Source organism: Hemiscyllium ocellatum, chromosome 6 (assembly GCF_020745735.1).
Source record: "Hemiscyllium ocellatum isolate sHemOce1 chromosome 6, sHemOce1.pat.X.cur, whole genome shotgun sequence".
NCBI lineage: Eukaryota > Metazoa > Chordata > Chondrichthyes > Orectolobiformes > Hemiscylliidae > Hemiscyllium > Hemiscyllium ocellatum.
In genome coordinates this window covers 125,916,286-125,940,596 of record NC_083406.1, presented here as the reverse complement: position 1 = coordinate 125,940,596, position 24,311 = coordinate 125,916,286, and the positions used below count along the sequence as shown (strand labels likewise).

At 45.1% G+C, this 24,311-nt stretch overlaps 1 protein-coding gene across 4 annotated transcripts in view; it reads right to left on the bottom strand.

Annotated features, from left to right (window-relative positions):
• LOC132816601 (tripartite motif-containing protein 2-like) overlaps window positions 1-24,311 on the bottom strand; it is a 65,425-nt gene that overhangs the window by 25,468 nt on the left and 15,646 nt on the right. Inside the window, exons 4-9 of one of the 4 annotated variants that reach the window (XM_060826418.1) lie at window positions 23,922-24,073; window positions 23,176-23,356; window positions 20,795-21,518; window positions 19,490-19,593; window positions 19,054-19,221; window positions 16,600-16,780 (exon numbers count right to left, since the gene is read on the bottom strand). In XM_060826418.1, the coding sequence (XP_060682401.1) occupies window positions 16,600-16,780; window positions 19,054-19,221; window positions 19,490-19,593; window positions 20,795-21,518; window positions 23,176-23,356; window positions 23,922-24,073 (1,510 nt within the window). The remainder of the gene's footprint in view (window positions 1-16,599; window positions 16,781-19,053; window positions 19,222-19,489; window positions 19,594-20,794; window positions 21,519-23,175; window positions 23,357-23,921; window positions 24,074-24,311) is intronic. The other 3 variants (XM_060826419.1, XM_060826420.1, XM_060826421.1) reach the window with 3 other exon arrangements.

Sequence of the window (24,311 nt, the reverse complement as noted above, 5' to 3'; positions counted from 1 at the left end):
CACAACCATGTCAAGCCTCCGGCTTTGTGCCTCCATTGAACAGCACAGCGATGTGAGCATTCGGGTCAGCTCAGAGTGACTGACAGTAAGGGAACAGGCAAGAGATGCAGCCTGATGCAGTCCATCTGCTGGGGGTATGCCCCTGAACACACAGTGACCTTGCTGCAGCATTATAGTGATAGATGCCAGGTCAACGTGAGGGACAGTGTTGAACTGCAGAAGTGCCCTATGAATTAGACAGGTGCCACAAGGGTTAACACAGGTTGGCACATATCAGATTACAATGTCTGTGGATGAGGGGTTGTGTGTGTGGTCACTGCCCATGGATGGTGCCTTGCGATGTTGGCTCCATGTCAAAACAAAGGTTTTTCAGAGCAACCAGCTGAGCTGAAGATACCCTGTACTTGCTCTGACTTCCATGCTGAAGATTCTCAACATCCAGTTTGTTCAGTGCCTTTGGTAGGACAGGAAGCTGGATATTAATGAGGGGATATTAAGTGGGTTGCTGATAAGGCACTTAACAAGCTACAATCACCTGAATCAGCAACTTGAAACTGCCCCCTGAGAATCTCACCACACCACTTGCAAATACATAAAAGGTGAAGTAAGTAGCTCAAAGTTGAGATAGTCCTCGCAAGAATTCCCATCCCAATCCAGCATGTCCCTCAGACCCTGGTTAGATTCCACATTGCCTTCCTCCTCCTTAACACAAACAATACAGAAATAAATATGCATCTGCAAACTACATTAGGTTTTAGCACGTTACAATTGTTGGAACTGTGATATCAGTAATGTGCCGATACTGCTGATGGAGCTGGGGGCCTGGAGTATCAAAGGGCTGACTCAATCAGTAAAGTAACCCACTGCTGCTCTTTCATCCTACTCTCCAGAATAAAGAAATGATTGCACATTTCTTTAATGAACTCAGAATAACCTGCTTATTACAATTGAACTTAGCCTTAAAGCAAATAGCAAACACATGGCAACATCTACGCTATGACCTGGAAAGAAATATATATCCCTTCGTCTCTCTCTCTCTCTCACACACACACACACACACACACACACACACACACACACACACACACACACACCAACAAGACAAAAAGAGAAGTTTCTGCAGAGACGAGTTTTTTTTTGAAAAAATGCCAAAAACAAAATAAATCATTGTGGACGAAGGATCTTCTAGTCTGCAAGATGTAGTGAGATTGTCACACGGATCAACGTTGGGACCTCAATTGTTTACTAATTATGTAAATGATGTTAATGAAGAATGGCATTTGGCAAATGGAGTATAATGTGAGAATATGTGAAATTGTCCAAATCAGCAGCAAGATTAAAACAAAGCATATTATCTAGTGAGCAGTCTGAGATCCAAAGAGATCTAGGTGTCCCAGTGCAGGAATCTCAGGTGGTGGGTATGCAGGTTCAGCCAGTAACCAGGATCAGTAAGCAGGACAAATCCAACCTGGTCAGTTACCACCCCATCAGTCTATTCCCAATCATCAGGAAAGTGATGGAAGGTGTCATTAACAGTGCTATCAAGCTGCACCTGCTCAGCAATAACCTGCTCAATGTCACCCAGTTTGGGTTCTGCCTGGGTTACTCAGCTCCTGACCTCATTACAGCCTTGGTTCAAACATAGATGAAAGAGCTGAATTCCACAGTGGAAGAGAGAGTGACAGTGTGACATTTAGGAATCCTAGCAAAACTGGGCACCACAGGGCAAACTCTACACTGGTTAGAGTGATACTTGGCACATAGGAAGACAGTTATAGTTGTTGGAGGTCAGTCATCTCAGTTCTAGGACATCTCTGCAGGAGTTCCTCAGGGTAATGTCCTAGGCCCAACCATCTTCAGCTGCTTCATCAAAGATCTTCCCTCCATCATAAGGTCAGAAGGAGGGATGCTTGCTGAGGACTGCACAATGTTCAGCACCATTCCCAACTCCTCAGATCTTAAGCAGTTCATGTTCAAATGCAACAAGATCTGAACAATATCAGGCTTAGGCTGGCAAGTGGCAAGTAACAAATGTGCCACACAAATGCTAGGAACAACCATCTCCAGTGAGAGACTAACATCCACCCCTTGATATTCAATGGTGGGTTACCATTGACCAGAAACTCAACTAAGCTCACCACATAAACATAGTGGCTACAACAGCAGGTCAAAAGCTAGGAACACTGCAGCGAATAACTCACCTCCTGACTTCCCAAAACCTGTCCACATCTATAAAGCACAAGTCAGAGTGGAATACTTCCCACTTAGCTGGATGGATACAGCTCCAACAGCACTCAAAAAACTTGACACCATCCAGGACCAAGCAACTCACCTGACTGGCACCACATCCCCAAGCATCCACTCCCATCACCACCGAGGCCCAGGAGCAGCAGTGTGTATCATCTAAAGGATGCACTGCAGAAATTCACCCATCCCACTTAAACACCATTTTCCAAACCCACAACCACTTCCATCTAGAAGGACAAGAACAGCAGATACATGGGAACACCCCTACTTGCAAGTTCCCCTCCAAGCCACTCACCAACCTGACTTGAAAATATATCACTGTTTCTTCAGTGTCATTGGGTCAAAATCTTGGAATTCGCTCCCTATGGGCATTGTGGGTCAACCTACAGCACATGGACACAGCAGTTCAAGAAGGCAGCTCACCCCCACCTTCTCTTTTACTAGGATGTTGCCTGGTATGGAGGGAAGGTCTTACGAGGAAAGGCTGAGGGCCTTGAGGATATTCTCGTTAGAGAGAAGAAGGTTGAGTGGTGACTTAATAGAGACATACAAGATAATCAGGGGGTTAGATAGGGTGGACAGGGAGAGCCTTTTTCCAAGTATCGGAACGACAAACACGAGGGGACACAACTTTAAAGTGAGGGGAGATAGGTATAAGACAGATGTCAGAGGTAGTTTCTTTACTCAGAGAGTAGTAAGGGTATGGAATGCTTTGCCTATATCAGTAGTAGATTCGCCAAGTTTAAGTGCATTTAAGTCGTTATTGGACAGGCAAATGGACACATATAGAATAGTGTAGGTGGGATGGGCTTCAGATTAGTATGACAGGGCGGCGCAACATCGAGGGCTGAAGGGCCTGTACTGCGCTGTAATGTTCTATGTTCTCAAGGGCAATTAGGGATGGGTAATAAATGCTGACCTAGCCAGCAATGCCCACAGCCCACAAATGAATAAAAACAAGCTCATGGGATGGTATAGAGTATAAAAGCAACCAAGTGATGCTACACTTCTACTGTAAAGTTTGATGTTTCTGAGTCTATGAATGTTATGGTTTATTGGGAGGGGAATTGCATGTAAGAATAGGGAGGTAATGTTTCAGCTCTGCAGGGGACTGGTGAGTCCATATCTGTAGTATTGTGCACAGCACTGGTCTTCTTATTTAAGGCAAAATATTAAAGTGTTGGAGTTAGTTCAGAGAAGGTTTACCAGACTAACACTTGACTGGGTAAACTTTCCCCATGGTAAACTAATGGAAAACATAAAGTCACATGGTGTGCAGGGTGTACTAGCTAGGTGGGTAAAGAACTGGCTGAGCAACAGGAGACAGAGAGTAGTAGTTGAAGGGAGTTGAAGGCACAGGCTTGGAGGGATGAAGGGCATGTTCCTGGGCTGTAAATTTTCTTTGTTCTTTGGGTGTGTTTTTTTTTAGGAAAGGCTGGACAGGCTGGACTTGTACCCACTAGAGATTAGAAGAGTCTGGGGTGATTTGATGAAAATATATAAAATCCGGAGGGAATTTGACCGGGTGGGTATGGAAAGAATGTTTCTTCTTGTGGGAGAATCTAGAACTAGCGCTCACTGTTTCAGAATCAGGGTCACCATTTTAAACAGAGATGCAATCTAATGCTTCCCCCTCAGAGGGTTGGAAGTCTCTTCCTGAGAAGATGTTGGAAGCTGAGTCACTGTTTATATTTTATATGCATGAAGACAAGGAGGCGGCCTTCTGTCTCTCAAGGCTTCTTCCCCATTCAACAGGATTGAGGCTCATCTGGTAATCTCAATTCTCAATCCCACAAACTGCACCCATCCCCCACCCCCCATAACCTTTTACTCCGTTGCTTATCAAGAATCAACCCTCTCCCCATGTTGAAAAGTTTCAGGTTCCACCACTTTCTCAAGGAGAGATTTCTAAGAGACCCTCAACCCTCTGAGACAGAACACAGAGAGAAAATACAATGATTTCCCTTACCCACTGAATTTCATGTTGATGAAGCCCCAGTGAGCTAGTTCTGAAGGATCGAGAGATTTCCAAATGGGACCAAAATCCTGGAATGTGCAAACTCAATCCGAATCCAAGAGATTCCTTTCAGGAAACAGGATTTCAGCAGACATCCTGCAACTTCAGGGATATCCGCTTTGCTCTGACTGCAGGGCCTGCAGAACAGAGCTCTGAGACCAGACAGGTTTCTGAGTAATTAATTAAGTTGATAAACTCCAAGACTTAGCTTCTTGAAAGTGGGCTATTTGCTCAAATTGATTTTAAACAGATTTTTAATCAGGAAGGAATTCAAGTGTTTTCAAGGGAAAAGGCAGGACAGTGAAGTTGAGGATTATGAGATCAGCCAAGATCTCATGGCATAGCAGAACACACTCAATGGGTTGAATGACCTGCTGCTGCTCTGACCATAAGACGTTGTGTGGTCTTATTTCCAGAAAAAACAGTCAGCAGCTAAAACCTGTGTTTGTTTTGATTCCAAAAGGCAACCCCTCTCAAACCAGACTATTCAAATGTCCAAACCGACCAAATTCTTCCAGCTCCTCCTCATATATCCCACAAGAGCCCAGATTTCCAAACAATAAGGAAAACATACCACGTCAATGATCACAAAAACAAGTCAGCATGTTTACAATGTTCAAACAGACAGGACCTGATCTCCACTTCAAAGATGAAACAGAATATTGAGGAGCGTGGAAAAAACTATTTTGCTGAAGCATTTGTTTTGCCCTCATCAGGACAGTGCATTCCAGACCCTAACCTCTCGAGTGAACCTGCCTCACAATTTGATTTATTATTGTCACATGTACCTGGGTACAGTGAAAGTTATTGTTTTGCATGCAGTACAGGCAGATTGTATCATACACAGTGCATTAAGGAGACAAAACTGAGGGAGGAATACAATGGTACATAGAATGGGAAGGTACATAGAGAGTGAGATCAACGTGAAATGTAAAATTACAGAGGCGTATACAGAAGACTAATAACAGTGAGGAAGAAGGTGTTCTTGAAGCTGCTGTTAAGTGTGTTTAAGCTTTTGTATCTTTTGCCTCATGGAAGAGTGTGGAAGAGATTATAACAGGGATAGAAGGGGTCTCTGATTATGTTGGTTGCCTTTCCGAGGCAGAAGAATAGATGGAGTCAATGGAGGGAAGGCTGATTTTCGTTATGGACTGGTCAGTGCTCACAACTCTTTGCAGTTTCTTACACTCCTGGGCAAAGCAGTTGCCACAGCACGCTATGAAGAATCCAGATAGAATGCTTTCTATGATGTGTCTATAAAAATTGCTAAATGTCTTTACAGACATGCTGCATTTCCTTAGCCTCCTGAGGAAGTAGAGGCATGGTTGTGCTTTCTTGAGCATCACAGAAACGTGGGTGGCCCAGGACAGATTGCTAGTGATCATCATTCCGAGGAATTTGGCGCTTTGATCCATCGCCACCTCAGCTCCATTGATGTAGACAGGGCATGCCTTCCAGATTGCAGTCTGCGGGTCAGGACGCTGAGGATCCAGTTGGAGAGGGCGGATCAAAGACCTAGCTCTCTGAGTTCGGAGATTACTTGGTTGGAATCGTGGTGGCGAAGGTGCCTAACCTAGGTATCCTTGTAATCCGGATATTCCAGGGATGAGTGTAGGCCATGGAGTTGTGCACACTCATATAGTACATTGGGCTTATGCTCGAAACGTCGAATTCCCTATTCCTGAGATGCTGCCTAACCTGCTGTGCTTTAACCAGCAACACATTTTCAGCTAGTACATTCTAGACCCTAAATACTTCTTGTTTGAAAATATTTCTTCTTTTGCCACCATTGCTTCCTTCATTAATTCCCTTTAATCTGGTCCTTGTACTTTCCATCTATAGAAACAGCTTCTTGCTGTCAACTCAATCAAGCCCACTCTCAATTTTGAAAGTCTCTGTAAAATTTCCTCTCAGCCACCTAATCTCCATGAAGAACCGTCCCAACTTAGAATCATATAGCACAGAAACAGGCGCTTCAGCCTAATGAGTCCATACTGTCCAGATTTCTGAAACAGAACTAGGAGAAAGTGAAGACTACAAAAGCTGGAGATCAGAGTCAAAGAGTGTGGTGTTGGAAAAGCATAGCCAGTCAGGCAGCATCCAAGGAGCAGGAGAGTCAACGTTTCAGGCATAAAGCCCTTAATCAGGAATGAGGCTCATTGCTGATGAAGAGCTTATGCCTGAAACATTGATTAAACTGAACTCGTCCCATTTGTCTGTGCATCACACATAACCCTCTAAACCTTTCCTATCTGTGTAACCATCAAAATGTCTTTTAAATATTGTAATGAATTAACTCCACAGAGGCCAGTATCCCATCACCAAGTCTCACTTTATTTACATGTGGAGAAACTGACTCAGCTTCCTTGGAGCTGACTCTCAGAGTGAGCAGAACTTCTGAATCTCCTGTTTCTATCTGTCAGGCAGGACTCCCTGATTGGGGCAGTTAGTTTGGTCCAATCAGGGAACTCAAATTCTATGAGGTCCACTTGACTGACCTCATTACAATCAATCCATCCCTATCCCTCTGAGTCCAAGGATGTAGGCAGGGTCTTTTTCTTGTAGATCCTCCTGGTGACTTTTAGCACCAGGTCAGGTTCCTCCAACTCTGCCTCTGATACAGACAGTGAGTAACACACAGTAGCTTGCCTCTTGTGCCTGGAGTGTCAGAAAAAAATCATTCTCCTCTTCAGGCAGCATAGGGGTCGAAGCAGCAACACCTACTGAGTCCATCACAGATTCTGAGATATCCTCAATGCTTGACACAGATGGAGAACCCATGGGTTCTGGAACAATCAAAAAGGCAGTTGAGGAGCCAGGCAAGCTTTGCTCCAATAGTAATTGTGTAGCTTTCCTACTGTCCACATGGTAGTTCAGGAGCATCACACCTACCTGAACTTCATACATCACTGACCTGACCTCGCATCGACCATGCCTATTACCCATGCCGGGCTATTGCCATGGCTCATACACTAAACTTTGTCCCTGAAATAAACTCTCTCTCATGTTTAGCGGAGTCATGTTTGGCATTGTTATAAAGTGCAGGTTAACCAACCACCCCCCCCCCCCAACCCCGAGAAATAAATCCAAAACACCCACAGAGCAGCACCGCACTCCATAATCTGTAAAAGGAGTAACGAGCTTTTCAGAAACTGATAGTGGTTAAATAAAATAAATCCCTGGCATTCACTTTAAACTCAACAAGTACCAATTTATTTATCTAACAGAGAACAAATTAACTAAACTGTTAACAAACCGAATAAATCCCGTCTAACCTACTAAGGAGGGGAGTTTTCTTTTTTGTCTCTCCCCCTTGTTTCAGGTAGACTTTGTTTTGACTTTTTGTTTTTAAAAAGAGAAAAAGAGAAAAAAAAAGACAGGAGTGTCAGGAGTTCTATTCTTTAGGAGCCAGCTCTGAGCTAGCTGAGCAGTGTCAGGTACAACATACATATAAATAAAGGATAATTTGGTGACAGATATTGTCCACTGTGGAGTTATTTTTTTAAAACATCCCTTCTAACTACTCATACTTCCCAAATGAAGCAAGATTCTATCTGTATACTGTTCCAATAAAGACAAGACGCACTCATTAAAAAAATAAATTTAGTCTCTCGAATTTACAGACAGGTTAAGACCATAAGACATTGGAGTGGAAGTTAAGACCATTCAGCCCATCAAGTCCACTATTCCATTCAATCATGGCTGATGGGCATTTCAACGCCACTTACCCGCACTCTCCCTGTATCCCTTAATTCCTCGTAAGATTAAGAATTTATCAATCTCTGACTTGAAGACATTCAACATCCCGACCTCCGCTGCGCTCCGTGGCAATGAATTCCACAGGCCCACCACTCTCTGGCTGAAGAATTGTCTCCTCATTTCCATTCTAAATTGACCTCTTCTAATTCTAAGGTTGTGCCCATGCTTGGTATCCCTGCCTGACTGAAACAATTTTTCAACATCCACCCTTTCCAAGCCATGTATTATCTTGTAAGTTTCTATTAGGTCTCCCCTCAACTTTCTAAACTCTAATGAATACAATCCCAGGATCCTCAGCCATTCATTGTATGTTAGGCCTACCATTCCAGGGATCATCCGTGTGAATGTCCGCTGGACATGCTCCAGTGCCAGTATGTCCTTCCTGAGGTGTGGGGCCCAAAACCGGACACAGTATTCTAAATACAGCCTAAAGAGACCTTCATAAAGTCTCAGTAACACATCACTGCTTTTACATTCTAACCCTTGAGATAAATGACAACATTACATTTGCTCTCTTAATCATGGATTCAACCTGCAAGTCACCCTTTACAGAATCCTAGACTAGCACTACCAGATCCATTTATACTTTGGCTTTACAAGTTTCTCACCATTTAGAAAACAGTCCGTATCTGTATTCTTCTTTTCTGAAATGCAAGACCTTGCATTTGCTCATGTTGAATTTCATCAGCCATTGTCTGGACCAATCTCCTAAACTATCTAAATCTTTCTGCAGCCTCCCCATCTCCTCAGTACTACCTGCTAGTCTGCCTAACTTCGTATCATCAATGAACTTCGCCAGAATGCCTCCAGTTCCTTCACCCAGATCATTAAAATATAATAGTGAACAGCTGTGGCCCCGACACCGAATCCTGCGGGACACCACTTGTCACCAGCTGCCATTCAAAAAAGAACCTGTTATCCCAGCTCTCTACCTTCTGTCCGATTGCCAATCCCCAATCCATGCCAGTAGCTCACCTCGAACACCATGGGCTCACCTCGAACACCTTACTCAGCAGCCTCCCATGAGGCACCTTATCAACAGCCTTTTGGACATCCAGATAGATAACATCCTCCGGGTTTCCTTGGTCTAACCTACTTGTTAACTCTTCAAAGAATTCTAACAAGTTTGTCAGGCACGACTCTTTTACTAAATCCATGCTGACTTGTTCTAATCCGACTCTGCACTTCCAAGAATTTAGAAGTCTCATCCTTAACTATGGATTCTAGAATTTTACTTACAACCAAGATTAGGACTAATTGGCCTATAATTTTCCATCTTTTGTCTTGATCCTTCCTTGAACAAGGGGGTTACAACAGTGATTTTCCAATCATCTGGGACTTTCCCTGACTCCGGTGATTTTTGAAAGATTACAACCAATGCCTCCACTATTTCCTCAGCTACCTCCCTCAGAACTAACCCTCAGGTTACATGTCTGAAGGAATGTTTTGTGCCTTCAGCGTCAATTCTTCTGTCAGGAATTCATTGTGTCATCAGTATTATTGTTATTTAGATGGTGCATTCTCCAAGACACAGAGGAGAGAGTGAGAGCCAGCAATTCTCTGTCTGGCAGATGGCAGCTCACTCTGGGGACTTGATCCACCCTTCTTTTTGTACCCATAATAATATGTCAATATTTCTTACAATACGATTGGTCCTATGTTGCCAAAACCATCAGTCTTAAATTTAATAGGCTTTTGGTACCTAAGTACCTGTTTCAAATTGATTGGCTTAATTCAAAAGTTTATTGTCTCGGTAAAAGCTGTTTGCCCTGCTAACTGCACACCTTTCAATACAAATGTTTCAATTCAGGTGCTCTCTGTCAACTTGCAAACTTTCACACTGCTGCTGCTCACAGACATGACTTTTAAATCTCCAAGCACACAAAAAACACATGGTCTTTTAAAGGGACCATGCAATGCTTTCCCCATAGCACTTTACAAACCCCAAATTCTAACTTCCTGCCTCCCAATCCACAAGTACTCTACCCAACTTCACAACAGTATTGGCATTCTTGATGTTATTTCACCCTCTCCCCTACGTCTGGGAAGATCAGATCTAACCTGGTACAGAGTCTTCTCATCATTAGCACGAGCTAGAGCTATTCCTGTAGTTACATTAGGGATGGTCCTAAAATCAACAGGAACTAGGACAGTTTGGTACATAGTGAAGCTGTGGGCTGTTTTTTTAAGCCTGTCTTCAAAGTTTGGACTCCATTGGATGAAGGATGGTATACAGGTGTCCCTAAAAGTTAAATGCCATTCGACTTGAGAAAATACTCAAATTCCCTGCTGGCAAACAATGGCCTATTGTCTATATCCAACACTTCTGAAAGTCCGAGTATTGCAAAAGATTCCACAAGTTTTGTATTGACAACCCCGTGTTTGACGAATTAACTCGATCCACGTCCAGCTAACTGAGTGGGTGTCTACAATAACCATGAACATTTAAGTCAATGAAAGGACCTGCACATTCAATGTGGAACCGAGTCCAGGGTTTACCCGGCCATTCCCATGAATGTGGACGAGCTGGTGGCAGCAATCTTTGTCTTTTTCGGCACTCTGGGCACTGCCACAAAACGGTTATGTCTGCATCCAATCCTGGTCACCAGACGTAACATTTCACCATCATCTTCTATGTGCAAACCCCTGGATGACCCTGGTGAAACTCACCTGGTAGCTGACAGTGACCTCCGTTCGGGACAATTACTCTAGATCCCATAATAACATGCCGCCCTCTATTGCGGTCTGGTCTCTCCAAGCCCAAGAAGGTTTCAGTCCTGGCTGTGTTTGCTCTTTGGTTCCCTCCATCACCACCAGCTGTTTCAGTTTTGCCAGGACTGAACTTTTCTGCATCCAAAGTCTGATATTGTCAGCTGTGACTGAGCGTCTGTCCGGATAATTTAAAATCATTATGGACTCTTCCAGTGTCGGTACCACAGGTGACGTACCTGTCAGGAGGAGGTGGGTCATTGCATCCACATTTGCTACTTGGCCGCTTGGACTTAATATTAGAGTCCACCCCTGAATTCAGCCTGAATCTATGGATGGCACTGCCTTGCCCACTTCAGGTAAGCTGAGCAGGGCTTTGAGGTCTGTTATTATGACAAATTTACATCCATAAAGATGTTGGTGGAACTTTCTGACTCCAAATCTGACCGCCAAACCTCCTTTCTCTATCTGGGTGCATTTAAACTGTCCATTTGCCAAAGTGGGCTATTGGGCATTCCTCTCCATTGGGCCACCTCTGAGCTAATACGACCCCAATGCCGTACCGGGAGGCATCACATCTCAATACCAGATCACACTTGGGACATAATGTGCTAGCACCATCGAGGATGATAGCTGTTTCTTCACTTCCCTGAAGGCAGTGGCTTGGCTACATGACCATTTCCAATTTTAACCCTTTTTTTTCACAAAGAAAAGAATTGATGTAAAAATGCCAAAATGGAGGCCAGGTTATGTATGAACTTTCTGTAATAATTCACCAGCCCAAGGAAAAAAGTAAGCTCTGGGACAGACGTAGGAGCCAAGATACATTTGATTGCCCTCACTTTATCTTCCAACGGGTGGAACCGGTCTGGTCAACTCTGCAGCTTGGAACACACATTCCTCCCTCCTGGGAGAAATGTCTAAGGACTACGTCCAAATCTCTAAGTGCTCCCTATTGGTCTCCCCCATTATTAACACATCATCTCCATAAATGGGAGTAAAATGTTCTCCATGGTCTGCTGATAAATGGCACAGGCTGATGATACCCAAAATGGCAGTCTCGTATATCCATACACATCATTCTGGGTATTAATTGGAACATACTTCAGGGAATCCTCATCTAACCACAATTGCAAGTATGCACGGCTTACTCCCAGCTTTGTGAAGGACAGCTCCTCTGCCAGCTTTGTGTATAAATATCTCCACGAGGGATCGAGTATTTATCCAGCTGTGAAAAGCAGTTTACCATTTGATTAAAATCCCCACAAACTCACCCATCCAGCTTCACAATCGGTACGAGCAGTGCTGGCCATCCCACAAACTGGACTGGTTTGATGATCCTTTGCTTTCCAACCTTGTGATTTCTGCCTCTCTTTTTCCCCACAAGGTAAACGGCACAGGGCAGATCTTTGAGAATCATTGGACGACTTCCTGGTCAATATGCAAGATGATCTTGGCTCCTCTGATAGCCCCTAAACCTTCCTGGAAATCTTCCAGATATTTAATTAGGACTTCATTCAGACAGCTATTTCCTAATCAAAGGATTTCGAGCCAATCAAGGTCAATCTCTCTCAAGGAAGTGTGTCCCATCAAGTTTGGGCCTGAGCCTTTCACTGTAATCATTGGGAACTGAACCAGCGGCTTCTTATGACAGACCAGACCCGAATTTGTGTCCTTAATCTGTAAAGGGCCCCTGGTGTAGGTTCTCACTCTAGCAGAGATCTTGCATAAACCTAAGTGTTGTGGTCCAGACTGGATGTAGTTAAAGACTGATTCTGCAATCACTGATACAGCTGCACCCAGTATTGACTGCCATTAGAACCCAGTGACCATTTAACCGGATGTTTGTTTTGATTGGTTCGGATTTGGATGTTGTTAAGTAGTTTAACTGTTCCAAACCAGATGTAGATGGACTTTCCAGGGTGTGCACTTTCCTAGATACAGTTCACTTACTCAACTAGGTGTAATGGGACTTTTCCACTGTCTCAAGTCCACATACTGGCAGCAATTACAATGGTTTGCCAGCCTGGATTCTGAAGAAAATTTGAACCGTTTTGCCAAAGCTTGACTTTGTTTTGGTGTTTTGCTGTGGGCTGACCTAGGGTCCCTATGTTCAGGATATGGCCTGAATGAGGCTGTGCAATTGCCTTCAATCAAGTGGTGTCCACAAAGCTCAATCAGACTAATGAGGGTGTTCACTTCCACCCTTCAACTCACATGCCACATTTTCCAATGATAAAGCCAGCCTGTTTGAACTCCATTTGGGCTTCAGCTGGTAGGTGTTTTTGCATGGATACATAATTAATCCCACATACCAAAAGGCCTTACTAAAGGTTAAACCAAAGTCACATGCCTGTCAATACTCTTAGCCTAGTCAAAACTCTTAGCCTAGTCAAAAATTCTACTTAAATTGCCGAGTAAAACCGATTGTGTCTCAGAAGTAGGGGAGGATTGGAATAGATTATTTCCTAAACTAAATTTATGAACTCTTGAAAGCTTTTAGTATGTGTGCCTCGATGTAAATTAGGCTTTTAACAACTAAAAAAGTTGCAGGTCCACAAGCTGTCAGGAGAATTACTCATTGCTTTTCATTTACCCCAATGTCATTCACCCAAAAAAGCTAATGCCTTCTTCCACATACTGGACCTAGTCTTTGAAGGCAGGATTAAACAAATCAAACTTCCCAAATAACAACATGATGCCAGAAAGGCTTACCCCAACTCAAAGACAACTGTTGTGAGTGAATTTCTTCAGGAGGCGCTTTACTCTCATTGCCACTGAAATAATTCCACAGAGGCCGGTATCCGGTCACTAAGTCATCCTTTATTTACATATGAAGAGTCCCCGAAACTGATCCAGCTCCCTCAGAGTGAACAGAATCTCTGACACTTCTGTCTATATCTGTCAGCCAGGTCTCCCTGATTGGATCAGATTAATAGTTCCAATCAAGGAACTCAGATTCGATGATGTTCACTTTGCTCCAATCATGAGTAAATTTGTTCAATCTTTCCTGATCACTGAAGTTTCTCATTCCTGGAACCATTCTTGTAAACCATTTTTGCACTCTCTTCAACGCATTCACATCTTTCCTATAATGTGGTGCAGACAAATGTCCAAAATCCTCCAGCTGGGGCCTAATAAGGATCTTATACAAGGGTTAGGGTTAGGGTTAGGGTTAGGCTCCTCCAGTACAGATCTGAAATATTGCTGTATGACAACTACATTCCCCCATCCTGACATAAACTAATCAAAAGGAAGTTGGAATTATTCAGCAGGGTATGACTGTGGGTGAAAAGAGTTATTGTTTTGAGGCTTGAGCAGCTAAATGGCTTCCTCCCGAGCCTGCGTAATAGATGCAAAAAAAAAGAATAGTTTCTTCCTCTTCCTATTCCTATGTTTCTCGAATTACAATTCCAGTAAACTCCCAGAGGCCTGCCTCCATGATATTGCAACCGCTCACTGCCATCTCTCTGCACCCCTGACCCCACCCCAAAGAGCAATGAATGGTGGAGCACACCTGATGGGCTGAATGGCCTCTTCCTCCTTATTCTATGAGATCATGGATGATCTGATAATCCTGATCTCCACTTTCTTGGCTTTTCCCCAAAACCATTGATTCCCTTCCTGATTAAAAATCTATCTCAGCTTTGAATGTACTTTTTTTAAAAATTCATTTACGGCATGAGGGAATCGCTGCCCAGGCCAGCATTTATTGCCCAGATGGCAGTCGAGAGTCAACCACATTGCTGTGGGTCTGGAGTCACGTATAGGCCAGACCAGGTAAGGATGGCAATTTCCCTCCTTAAAGGACATTAGTGACCCAGATGGGGTTTTACAACAATCAACAATGGATTCCAGGTCATCATTAGACTCTTAATTCCAGAATGTTTTTTATTGAATTCAAATTCCACCATCTGCCGTGGTGGGATTCACAGCTTCAACAGCCCTCTGCGGGAAAGAATTCAACAGATACACTCCCCTCTGAGGGAAGAAATTCCTCCTCTTTTTGTTTTAACTGGACAATCCTTTACTCTGAGATGATGCCGTCCAGTCCCAAACTCTCCCACAAAGGAAAACAGCCTCTCCACATCTACCCTGCCAAATCTCCTGAGAATCTTGTATGTTTAGATTAGATTACTTACAGTGTGGAAACAGGCCCTTCGGCCCAACAAGTCCACACCGACCCGCCGAAGCGCAACCCACCCATACCCCTACATTTACCCCTTCACCTAACACTACGGGCAATTTAGCATGGCCAATTCATCTGACCCGCACATCTTTGGACTGTGGGAAGAGACCGGAGCACCCGGAGGAAACCCACGCCGACACCGAGAGAATGTACAAGCTCCACACACTCAGTCGCCTGAGGTGGGAATTGAACCCAGGTCTCTGGCGCTGTGAGGCAGCAGTGCCAACCACTGTGTCACCGTGCCGCCCACATTGTGTACAGGCCCAACCTACTGAACTCCTCCTCACAAGACAGTCTCTCCATCCTCAGATCAGCCAAGGGAACCTTTCCTGGACTGTCTCCAATGCCAGTTTATTTTTCCTTAGACACGGGGCTCAAAGCTGTTCTCAGTATTCCGGCTATGGGCTGACTAGTGCCTTGTATAGTTTTAGCAAAACCTCCCTACTTTTATACTCCATTCCCTTGAAATAAAGGCCAACATTCCATTTGCCTTCCATGCTGAAATTGGATGCTCATCTTTTATGATTCATGCACTAGGAATCCCAAATCTCTCAATTTAAATAATATTCAGTTCCTCTATTCTTCCTGCCAACCTACATAACCTCACATTTTCCCATGTTATATTCCATCTGCCTAGTTTTTGCTCATTCACTTAACCTGTAAATAATCCATCTGCAGACTCTTGACATTCTCACCGCTAGCATTTCCAATTATTTTTGGGTCATCACATATATCAGCCAAGTCATTAATAAATATTACAAGTAATTGCGGCCCTAGTGACCCTCCACTAGTTATAGGTTGACATCCTAAAATGCTTCCTTTATCACAATTCTCCGTCTTCTACGAGTTAGCCAGTCCTCTATGCATATCAGTATCCCATCTCCAACACCATCTAAATAACCTAATGTGTGGCTCCTTATCACAAGCTTTCTGACAACCCAGATACATTACACTGACCGTTTCCTCTTTATCTATCCAGCTTGTTACCTCTTCAAAGAATTATAATAAATTTGTGAGGCATGATTTCCCCTTAGTGAAGTCACAGTGACTCTGCTTGATTGTAATGTGTTTCTATACACTCTGTTATTACATCCTTTACAATAGACATTTACGTCATATTAAGCTAACTGGCCTATAGTTACCTTATTTTAAAATCCTCCCAGTCTTCTGGTTTACCATTAAACTTGGTCACATTGTATGTTTTTCTTTCAATTCGATGCTATCTTTAACTGCCCTGGTTAACCATGGTTGGCTTATCATGTCCTAGAATCCTCCTTCCTTACTGGGATATAATTTTACTGTGACCCATGAATTATTTCAACATCAGCCATTTTTCATCAATTGTCTTTGCTGCTCAACTACTTTCCCAGTCCATTCCAGCCAGCTCCAACTCATTCATTTGTAATTGCCATACTTCAGTTTAGCATAGTGTTTCCAACACAGGTAGCTCGCTCTCAAAATGAATGCTACATTCTACCACGTTATTCTCAAACTCCCCCACACCCTTGCAGAAGTGACAATGGGGCAGGACAGTATCCAAGAGGAAGGAACGCGGGGGGGCACAGTCGCACCGACAAGCTCCAGCAAGGGAGCAACAAAAAACCCTGTTATCTGAACAACTCATCATGCACCTTCACCACAAAGAAATGCAAAGGAGGTGATTGGCTGATGTTATTACCGTCCAGTATACCTGCAAACTGTCTGTCTGCAGTGCCACGCACCCCAAACCGAGACACCAGCTTCCCATTGCACTGAAAAATGAAGACACAGCAAGCCTTGTTATCCACCACGATCAGGTGACCATTGTGATCGATAGCAACTCCCTTTGGTCCCAACAGCTTCCCAGCTCCAATCTTACCCTGCGGAGACAGAGAGAGAGAGAGAGAGAGAGAGACACACACAGAGAGAAGGGGAACGATGTCAGAGAATGTGAGGTTATGCACTTTGGAAGAAAGAATAGAGACATGGAAATCTGAAGCACAAAGAGACTTGAGAGTCCTAGTTCAGTGTTCTCTAAAGATTAGCATTCAGGTTCGGTTGGCAGTTAGGAAGGTAAACGCTATGTTAGCATTCATTTCAAAAGGGCAAGAATACAAGAGCAGAGATGTATTGCTGAGGTTGTATAAGGCTCTGTTCAGATCACATTCAGAAAGTTGAGAGCAGTTTGTGGGCCCCATACCAAAGAAAGAATGTGCTGGCCTTGGAGAGGGTTCAGAGGAGGTTTACAAGAATGATCCTGGGGATGATGGGCTTATCTTAGGAGGAGTGGTTGAGGACTCTGAGTCTGTAATCAATGGAATTTAGAAGGATGATTGGGGGGGGGGCGGGGGGAATCTGATTGAATACTGAGAGATAGTGAGGACTGCAGACGCTGGAAAGTCAGAATCAATAAGGTGTGGAAAAAGCACAACAGGTCAAGCAGCATCAGAGCAGCAGGGGAGCCGTCGTTTCAGGTCAGAAACTGAGAGACCTGGATAGAGTTGGATAGCCTGGCACAGCTTTACAGTGAAGAGATGACCTTTTAAAACTGAGTTGAGTTGGAATTTCTTCAGCCAGAAGGTGAGAGTCTGTGGAACTCTTGCCACAGAAGGCTATGGAGACCAAGCCATTGAGTGTATTTAACACAGAGAAAAATAGATTTTTGATTGGTATAGGAATCATAGGCGACAGGGAGAAGGCAGGAGAATGAGTGGAGAAACATGTCAGCCATGACCAAATGTTGGAGCTGACCCGATGGGCCAAATGGCTTAATTCTGCTCCTGTACCTTATGGTCTTAGGAAGATTGATGGAATGTTGGCCCTTATTTCAAGCAGGTTAGAGTATAAGAGTAGGGAAGTCTTACTGCAACTGTACATGATGCTAGTAAGACCACATCTGGAGTATTGTGAGCAGTTTTGGTTCCTTTGTATAAGGAAAGATATCATATCATTAGAGATAATTCAGAAGGATAATCCCTGGTATGCAGGGATTATCTTATGAGCAAAGCTTAAACTCTACTCACTGGAGTTTAGAAGAATGAGAGGTGATCTCATTGAAACAGCCAGGATTCTTCAGGGACTTAACAGGGTCAATGCTGAGAGGATGCTTACCCTCATGGGAGAGTCTAGGACCAAAAGGCACAGTTTCAGAATAAGAGGGCACGAATTTAAAGCAAAGATGAGGAGGAATTTCTTTTCTCAGAGGGGTGAGTATCTTTGCAACTCCTTGCCACATCGAGCTGTGGAGGCAGAGTGCTTGTGCATATTTAAGGCAGAGATAGATCAGTAAGGGAATCGAAGGTCATCAGGAAAGGGCAAGAAAGTGGACATGAGGAATGTCAGACCAACCATGATCCTATTGAATGGGGAAGCAAGCTCGAGGGATTGAATGGTCCACCTCCATTCCAAGTTCTTACAGCCTTATGCTGATATTCTACATTGAAGATGATGTAAAATAAAATCTCATGGTGCAGTGGGAACATCAGCTCATCGAAGATCGGTCAATTTACAGGAAATAGTGAGTAGGAATAAATGAGACACTTTAGGGTTAGTAAGATGTTGCAATTGGAGTGTCATCAGAATAATTTGGGGAATTCATCTGTTCAATTATTTTAATGATTTGAATAAATGGACTGAAGCTATGAAGTGAAATTCACTGATGCCACCATGATAGGGAGGAAGGTTAATTGTGATTCAGGCATAAAGTAACATTCAGTCATACAGTACAGAAAAGGTCCTTCAGCCCACTAAATCTGTCCTGCCAAAAATATATCACTACCTGCACTCTATCCACTTTCTAGCATTAGTCTTCCACTTGATGGAGGGATCAATGATCAGAGATGTAGACTTAAGATATCTTAAGGGCAGGAGGTTTAGAGGGGATATAAGGAAAAGATTGTTCACCCAAAGGATGCTGGGAATCTGCAACTCACTGCCAGTAAGGATGGGAGAGGCAGAAACCCTCAGAACATTTAAATGTGCACTTACAATGCCAAGGACACAATGGGCCAAAGGGTCTTCTCTGGGCTGTAGATCGCTATGTCTCACTACCTTTGCACTATCGCCAACTTTCCTCACCTCCTCCCATCCCTATCCTCCTCATCCATCCCTCTCCTCTTCACCCTCCCTCCCACTCAGTGCTCCTCCCCCTCACCTTGAACTTGCCATCAGGGGTGAAGGTGCTGACCCAGCGGTTGTCATAATCAGCCACGATGATGTCCCCATTGGGGTCGATGGTCACTCCGGTTGGCCGTTGCAGTTGGCCTGGAGACCGTCCTCGGACCCCAAATCGTAGCTTGAACTGTCCGTCATTGGAGAAGACCTGGGAGAGGCAGGGAAATAGCAGGGAAAGAGTCTCATTCACGTGTGGAAAACTCACACATGCTCAGTAATTCAATTCCATCACCCCCTTCCTCCAACACCCATGCCTGCAAGATCTAACAACAAAAGAAGCCACTTTCCCTGCCCACTGTGGGCCTTCAGGTCATGCCTGGTGAGTCCAGAGCACTCAAAACAGGCCAGAAATGAAGCCTGGCACTTTCCACCCAGCGTGGGTGGTAGGTTTGGGGAGACAGGGTGGAATCGGTTACCTGAATACACTGGTTATTGCTGTCAGCCACCACGATACGATTATTTCCTGAAGCAGAGATTCCTTGAAGGTTGGTGAATTCCCCTTTCTCTCGACCTCTGGTCCCTGAAGGCAATAAATAAAAACAGAATAAGATTCACAGCTGGTGAAGAGGTTCTCAACTCCCACAGAGTGACAGGCCTGGTTAATGTTAGAAATACATTAACACAGCCCATGCCAAATGGCTACAACATCAATCCTAGTAATCGGCCAAGGCAACAGGTCCCGGGATCACTATAGGTAACAATGATAATAATGGAGACAGCAATGCCCCTTTGTATGGCCTATCTTACCCAAACTGAGCCTGTACGCATTCCAGTCCTGTTCTGTGAACTTGAATCTGAAGAAGTTCACCGAGGACAGAGAATAGAATCAACTGTCTCATCTTCACCGAGACAAGTCAATCCAATACTGTTCACGTTACCAGGATTACATCCTGGTCTTTCAGAATTAGGGGCAGCACAGTGGTTAGCACTGCTGCCTCACAGCGTCAGGGTCCCAGGTTCAATTCCAGTCTCGGGCAACTACCTGTGTGGAGTTTGCACATTTTCCCAGTGTCTGCGTGGTTTCCTCCAGGTGCTCCAGTTTCCTCCCACAGTCCAAAGATGTACAGGTTAGATGAATTGGCAATGCTAAATTGCCCATAATGTTTGGTGCATTAGTCAGGGGTAAATATAGGGTAGAGGACTGGGTCTGGGTGAGTTACTCTTCGGGAGGGTCGGTGTGGACTGAGGGCCGAAGAGCCTGTTTCCACAATGTAGGGGATCTAATCACTTCCTAAACTGTGCACTTTTGTTTAAAGAAAATACATTACCATGATCAATCTCAGGCCAGAGTCCAAGGTCTTTGGAAAACATTGGTGGTTCCATTCAAAAAATGTGAGGTTTATTTTGGTGAGAACCAGCCCAGCCAAACTGAGATTCAATCTGACAATTACGGAGTGATTGTGGAGTTGTGACAAGATCCAGGGCAATGCCCTGTGGGCAGGGGTTCAAACCCAAGCTGGGTCGCTGGGCAAGTTTACATCCAGTATATCAACCAGAATTGGAAACCAGTCTCAGTGATGGTAACAATGAAACTGTTGTTGATTGTTGGTAAAAACCCATCTGGTTTACTGCGGGAAAGAAATCTGGCCTACAGGTGACTCCAGATGCATGGTGATGTGGTCAAATGCCAGGTGTGACACTTAGTTCAAAGACAATGAGGTACCAAGCGGTGGTCTTGCCAGCAATGCCCACATCCCAGTAAAGAAGAAGGAGAAACTCACCCACACGAATAATCAGCTCATCTTCAATGGGATTGTCCTTTTTTTTGCCAGTGCCATACATACTGGCCGGACGGCGGACAGCTTTCTGACGGATGTGGCCACCACTTGGAGATTTGACCCTGCGCTTGACGTCCTCAGGAGAATGTGAAGAGTCAGAGGGTTTGGTAGCTCGGACTCGGTAAGGACTCCCTTTGACAGGCTGATTATACAGAGTCACAGACAGTATGAAGTCGCCCTCCATCTTCAGTGTGTAAAGGAGCTCATACGTGCCGTTCCTATTGTCCACAATCTCACCCTGAGTGGAGCTGCCATCAGGAGCAATGATCTCTGCCTGCAGGATCGCGTTACCGCTCTTCACAAGCTCTCCGTCTTTATCCTTGGTTGTTATAGTAACTGTGGTCTGCTGGCCAACCACAGCATGCCGAAGGCCCTCTCCGGTGGCTACAGTCTGCTGTGCCACAGCATTGGTGGTAACCAGGACTCCGAGATTCTGGATGGATTTCCTCACCCCATCAGTCTCCACCCTCAGGTCTAGGTGCTCATTTTCCTGAGGTTGGAGAGGAAAGTCTTGTGCAGCAAGCTCACTCAACGTTTCCGTCATCTGCTTTTTCACCAGGAGCACCTCCGTCTCCGTGCCGTGACTCAAGGCCTGCTCCGTGAATTCTGAGCTGCTCCGGATTTTCTCCCGACCCTGCAGCAGATACTCCAACTGCTTCTCAAGAACCTAGGAGATTGGGGAGAAGGTCAGCCATAGGCAGGGGTGCAGTACATACATGGAGATGGAGCATATGGGTGGGATGTCTGCACAGACCTCAACCAAAGGAACATTAGCTTGGGGCCACTAGCTTTCATGAATTGGGGTCTTTGTTTTGGGGGGGAGGAGTCATTCTGGTGTCAGGCCTTGCCACTCACTAGTTCCTCCTGGATTGTAACAATCAATGATTTATTGATCTGATTTTTTCAATGCCTCACCTCAGGTGAACAGCTGTGTCTTTTTTTATTCACTCGGGGTTGGGCCAGCATTCAATGCCTGTCCCTAGGTGACCCCTGAGAAGGTGGTGGTGAGCTTCCTTCTTGATCTTTGGAATTTTGATTAGCTTCACAATATTGGAGTCTTCTTTGTCTGAATTGTAAGCAAGCGTGTAACTGTTTTGGGACTTTAAAGGGATATGGTTGAAGTTGCATAGTGGGAGCTTGTTAATTCTCTCTCTGCTTTTGTTAAAGTCAAGAGTGTTACTTTTTTGGTGTATATAAAAATTGATGAGGAAGGTGGAATATTATCAGCAATGGTGCAACTAAAGAGAGAGTGAGAGCACGAGACATAGAGTGAATGATTGACAGCAAGACGGGGCAATAAAGCAAGATACAGTGAATTGGAGTGAATGGGAATGAGTGAGTGAATGAGAGAGAGTGAGACAGAGTGGATGGGCAGGAGTATATGCGAATGACAGAGGGCCAAAGAGAGAGAGAATGAGTGTGTGAGTGAACAACAGTGAACAAGGGGGAATGACAAGGAGGAGAGTGAAGAATTGCACATGGAAACTGGCCATTCAGCCTTCCAGGGGCATCTGTGATCTGGTGGTAATGTCACTGGATGAGGAAACCAGAATCTCTCTTTTTCGGGGGGTGAGGATTCAAATCCAATTAAATAGCAGCCATGAATCCATTTTCAAATGTCATAAAAACTCATCTGGTTCACTAATGGCCTTCAGGGAAGAAATTGCCATCCTTCCCCGGTCTAGCCTACATGTGATTCCAGACCCAATAGCAACATGCCTGACTCTCAACTGCCCTCTGGGCAAATGGAATGGGCAATAAATGCTGCAACACCCACAAGCCAGGAATGAATAGGAGAAAGTATCTAGTCTGCTCTGGCATTTCTGCTCCACATGATCTTCCTCCCACTAGCCCCTTCATTCACCATCTCATACTATCGTCTTGCCCATCAATCAGCTTTTCCCTTCAATACACTAACTCTGTTCACCTCAAGCTGCCTGCCCCCTGGGTGAAGAGAGGATCTGAGATGCATTTGCACTGTTTCTAGTTTTGCCACATAGGTGGAAACAGATTCTGTGGGTACATGTTATTAACTAGTTAACCATCATAGTCATTAACCTGTTAACCATATTCATTAACCCATTGACCTCCATGGTCATTCACCCATTAACCCTAGTCATTAAACACCATGGTGATTCAGCATTAACCTCCATGGTTGAAGTTTTGGAAAGGCTTTCTAAACTGGTGGACAATATGAAATGGGAGATGTTCCATTCAAAGTGGAGCATGTGCAGGATGGGACGCTGTTGTTGGGAACTTCAACAACCGACAATGTCAGCCGGGGGAACGTTAAAAACAATACTGTGTTCCTCCTGCCCCCTCACCTTCTGTTTACTGTTACACAGCCCCTCCAGGTCTGAGATGAGCGAGGCCTTCCGTAGCTGAACAGCTTGCTGCAGCTCCTCAAAGCTGGCACTAATCTCAGTGACCGCGCTGTCCTTGTTGGCAATCAGCTGTCGGCAGATCCCATGAACCAGCTCAATGGCGGCGTTCAGTTGGGGCAACCTGGGGTGGGGGGGGGAGAAAGGGAGCACCATGAGGCCTGGAATCTGAGGGGGGGGTGGTCATGAACCAGGATCGGGGGTGACTTGGAGGAAGAGGGGATGATGAAAATAACGTTGGAGGAAGTGGGAAAGGGCAAAGAATCAGGGGCAGGGTGAGGGAAAGGATGATGAGGAGTGAGGAGGGGAGGAATGAAGGCTGGGAGGTATGATGGCTGGGAGAGCGGGGGAAGGGGAGATGGAAGAGGGGGAGTGTGGGGAATGGGGGGAGTGTGATGATTTGGGGGGGAAGGGGGAGTGTGGGGATGGGGAGGAGAGGGTGGGGATGGGAGTGAGGGGTGGGGCAGTGCAGGGTGTGAGGGGTGGGGGGGTGGTTGAGTGGGTGGTGAGGAGTCCAGGAGCGCAGGGTGTGGGGTGAGCAGATGTGGGTGTGCGGGGTTGGAGTGTGGGGTTGGGGGTTGTGGAGTGGGGGCAGTGCAGGGCTTGGGAGGGGGGGCAGGGGGTGGAGTGAGGTGAGGGGGGCAGGATAAGGGGAATACCGGGGGTGGGGGAGTGGTGGGGGCTCTCACCGGGATTTGATGGCATCCAACTGCAGCCGGAGTGAGGCCTTGTGCTGATCGACCACGTCACGGAGTGGCACGGTGCGGTGATCACAGTGCTCCGTCTCCGTACACTCCCCACACATCGCTGTCTCACAGGATCCACAATAAAACTCCATCCCCTAGAAACAGGAGTGAGACAGTGAGGGGCTGCTGGCACTGGGCAGACTCCTCATTCCGAGATGCCAGCTTCATTCCGGTTCAGTTGCACATTGCAGGCTTCTGATGTGCAGCGGTGAAACCAGCTCCACTGAAATACTCGTTAATAACACAGTCCCTCCCAAATCCCAGTTATAACAATTTCTCACATTAAGGAGGCATTGGGGGTGGGGACAGGGGACAGAGAAAGAGTGGAGGTGG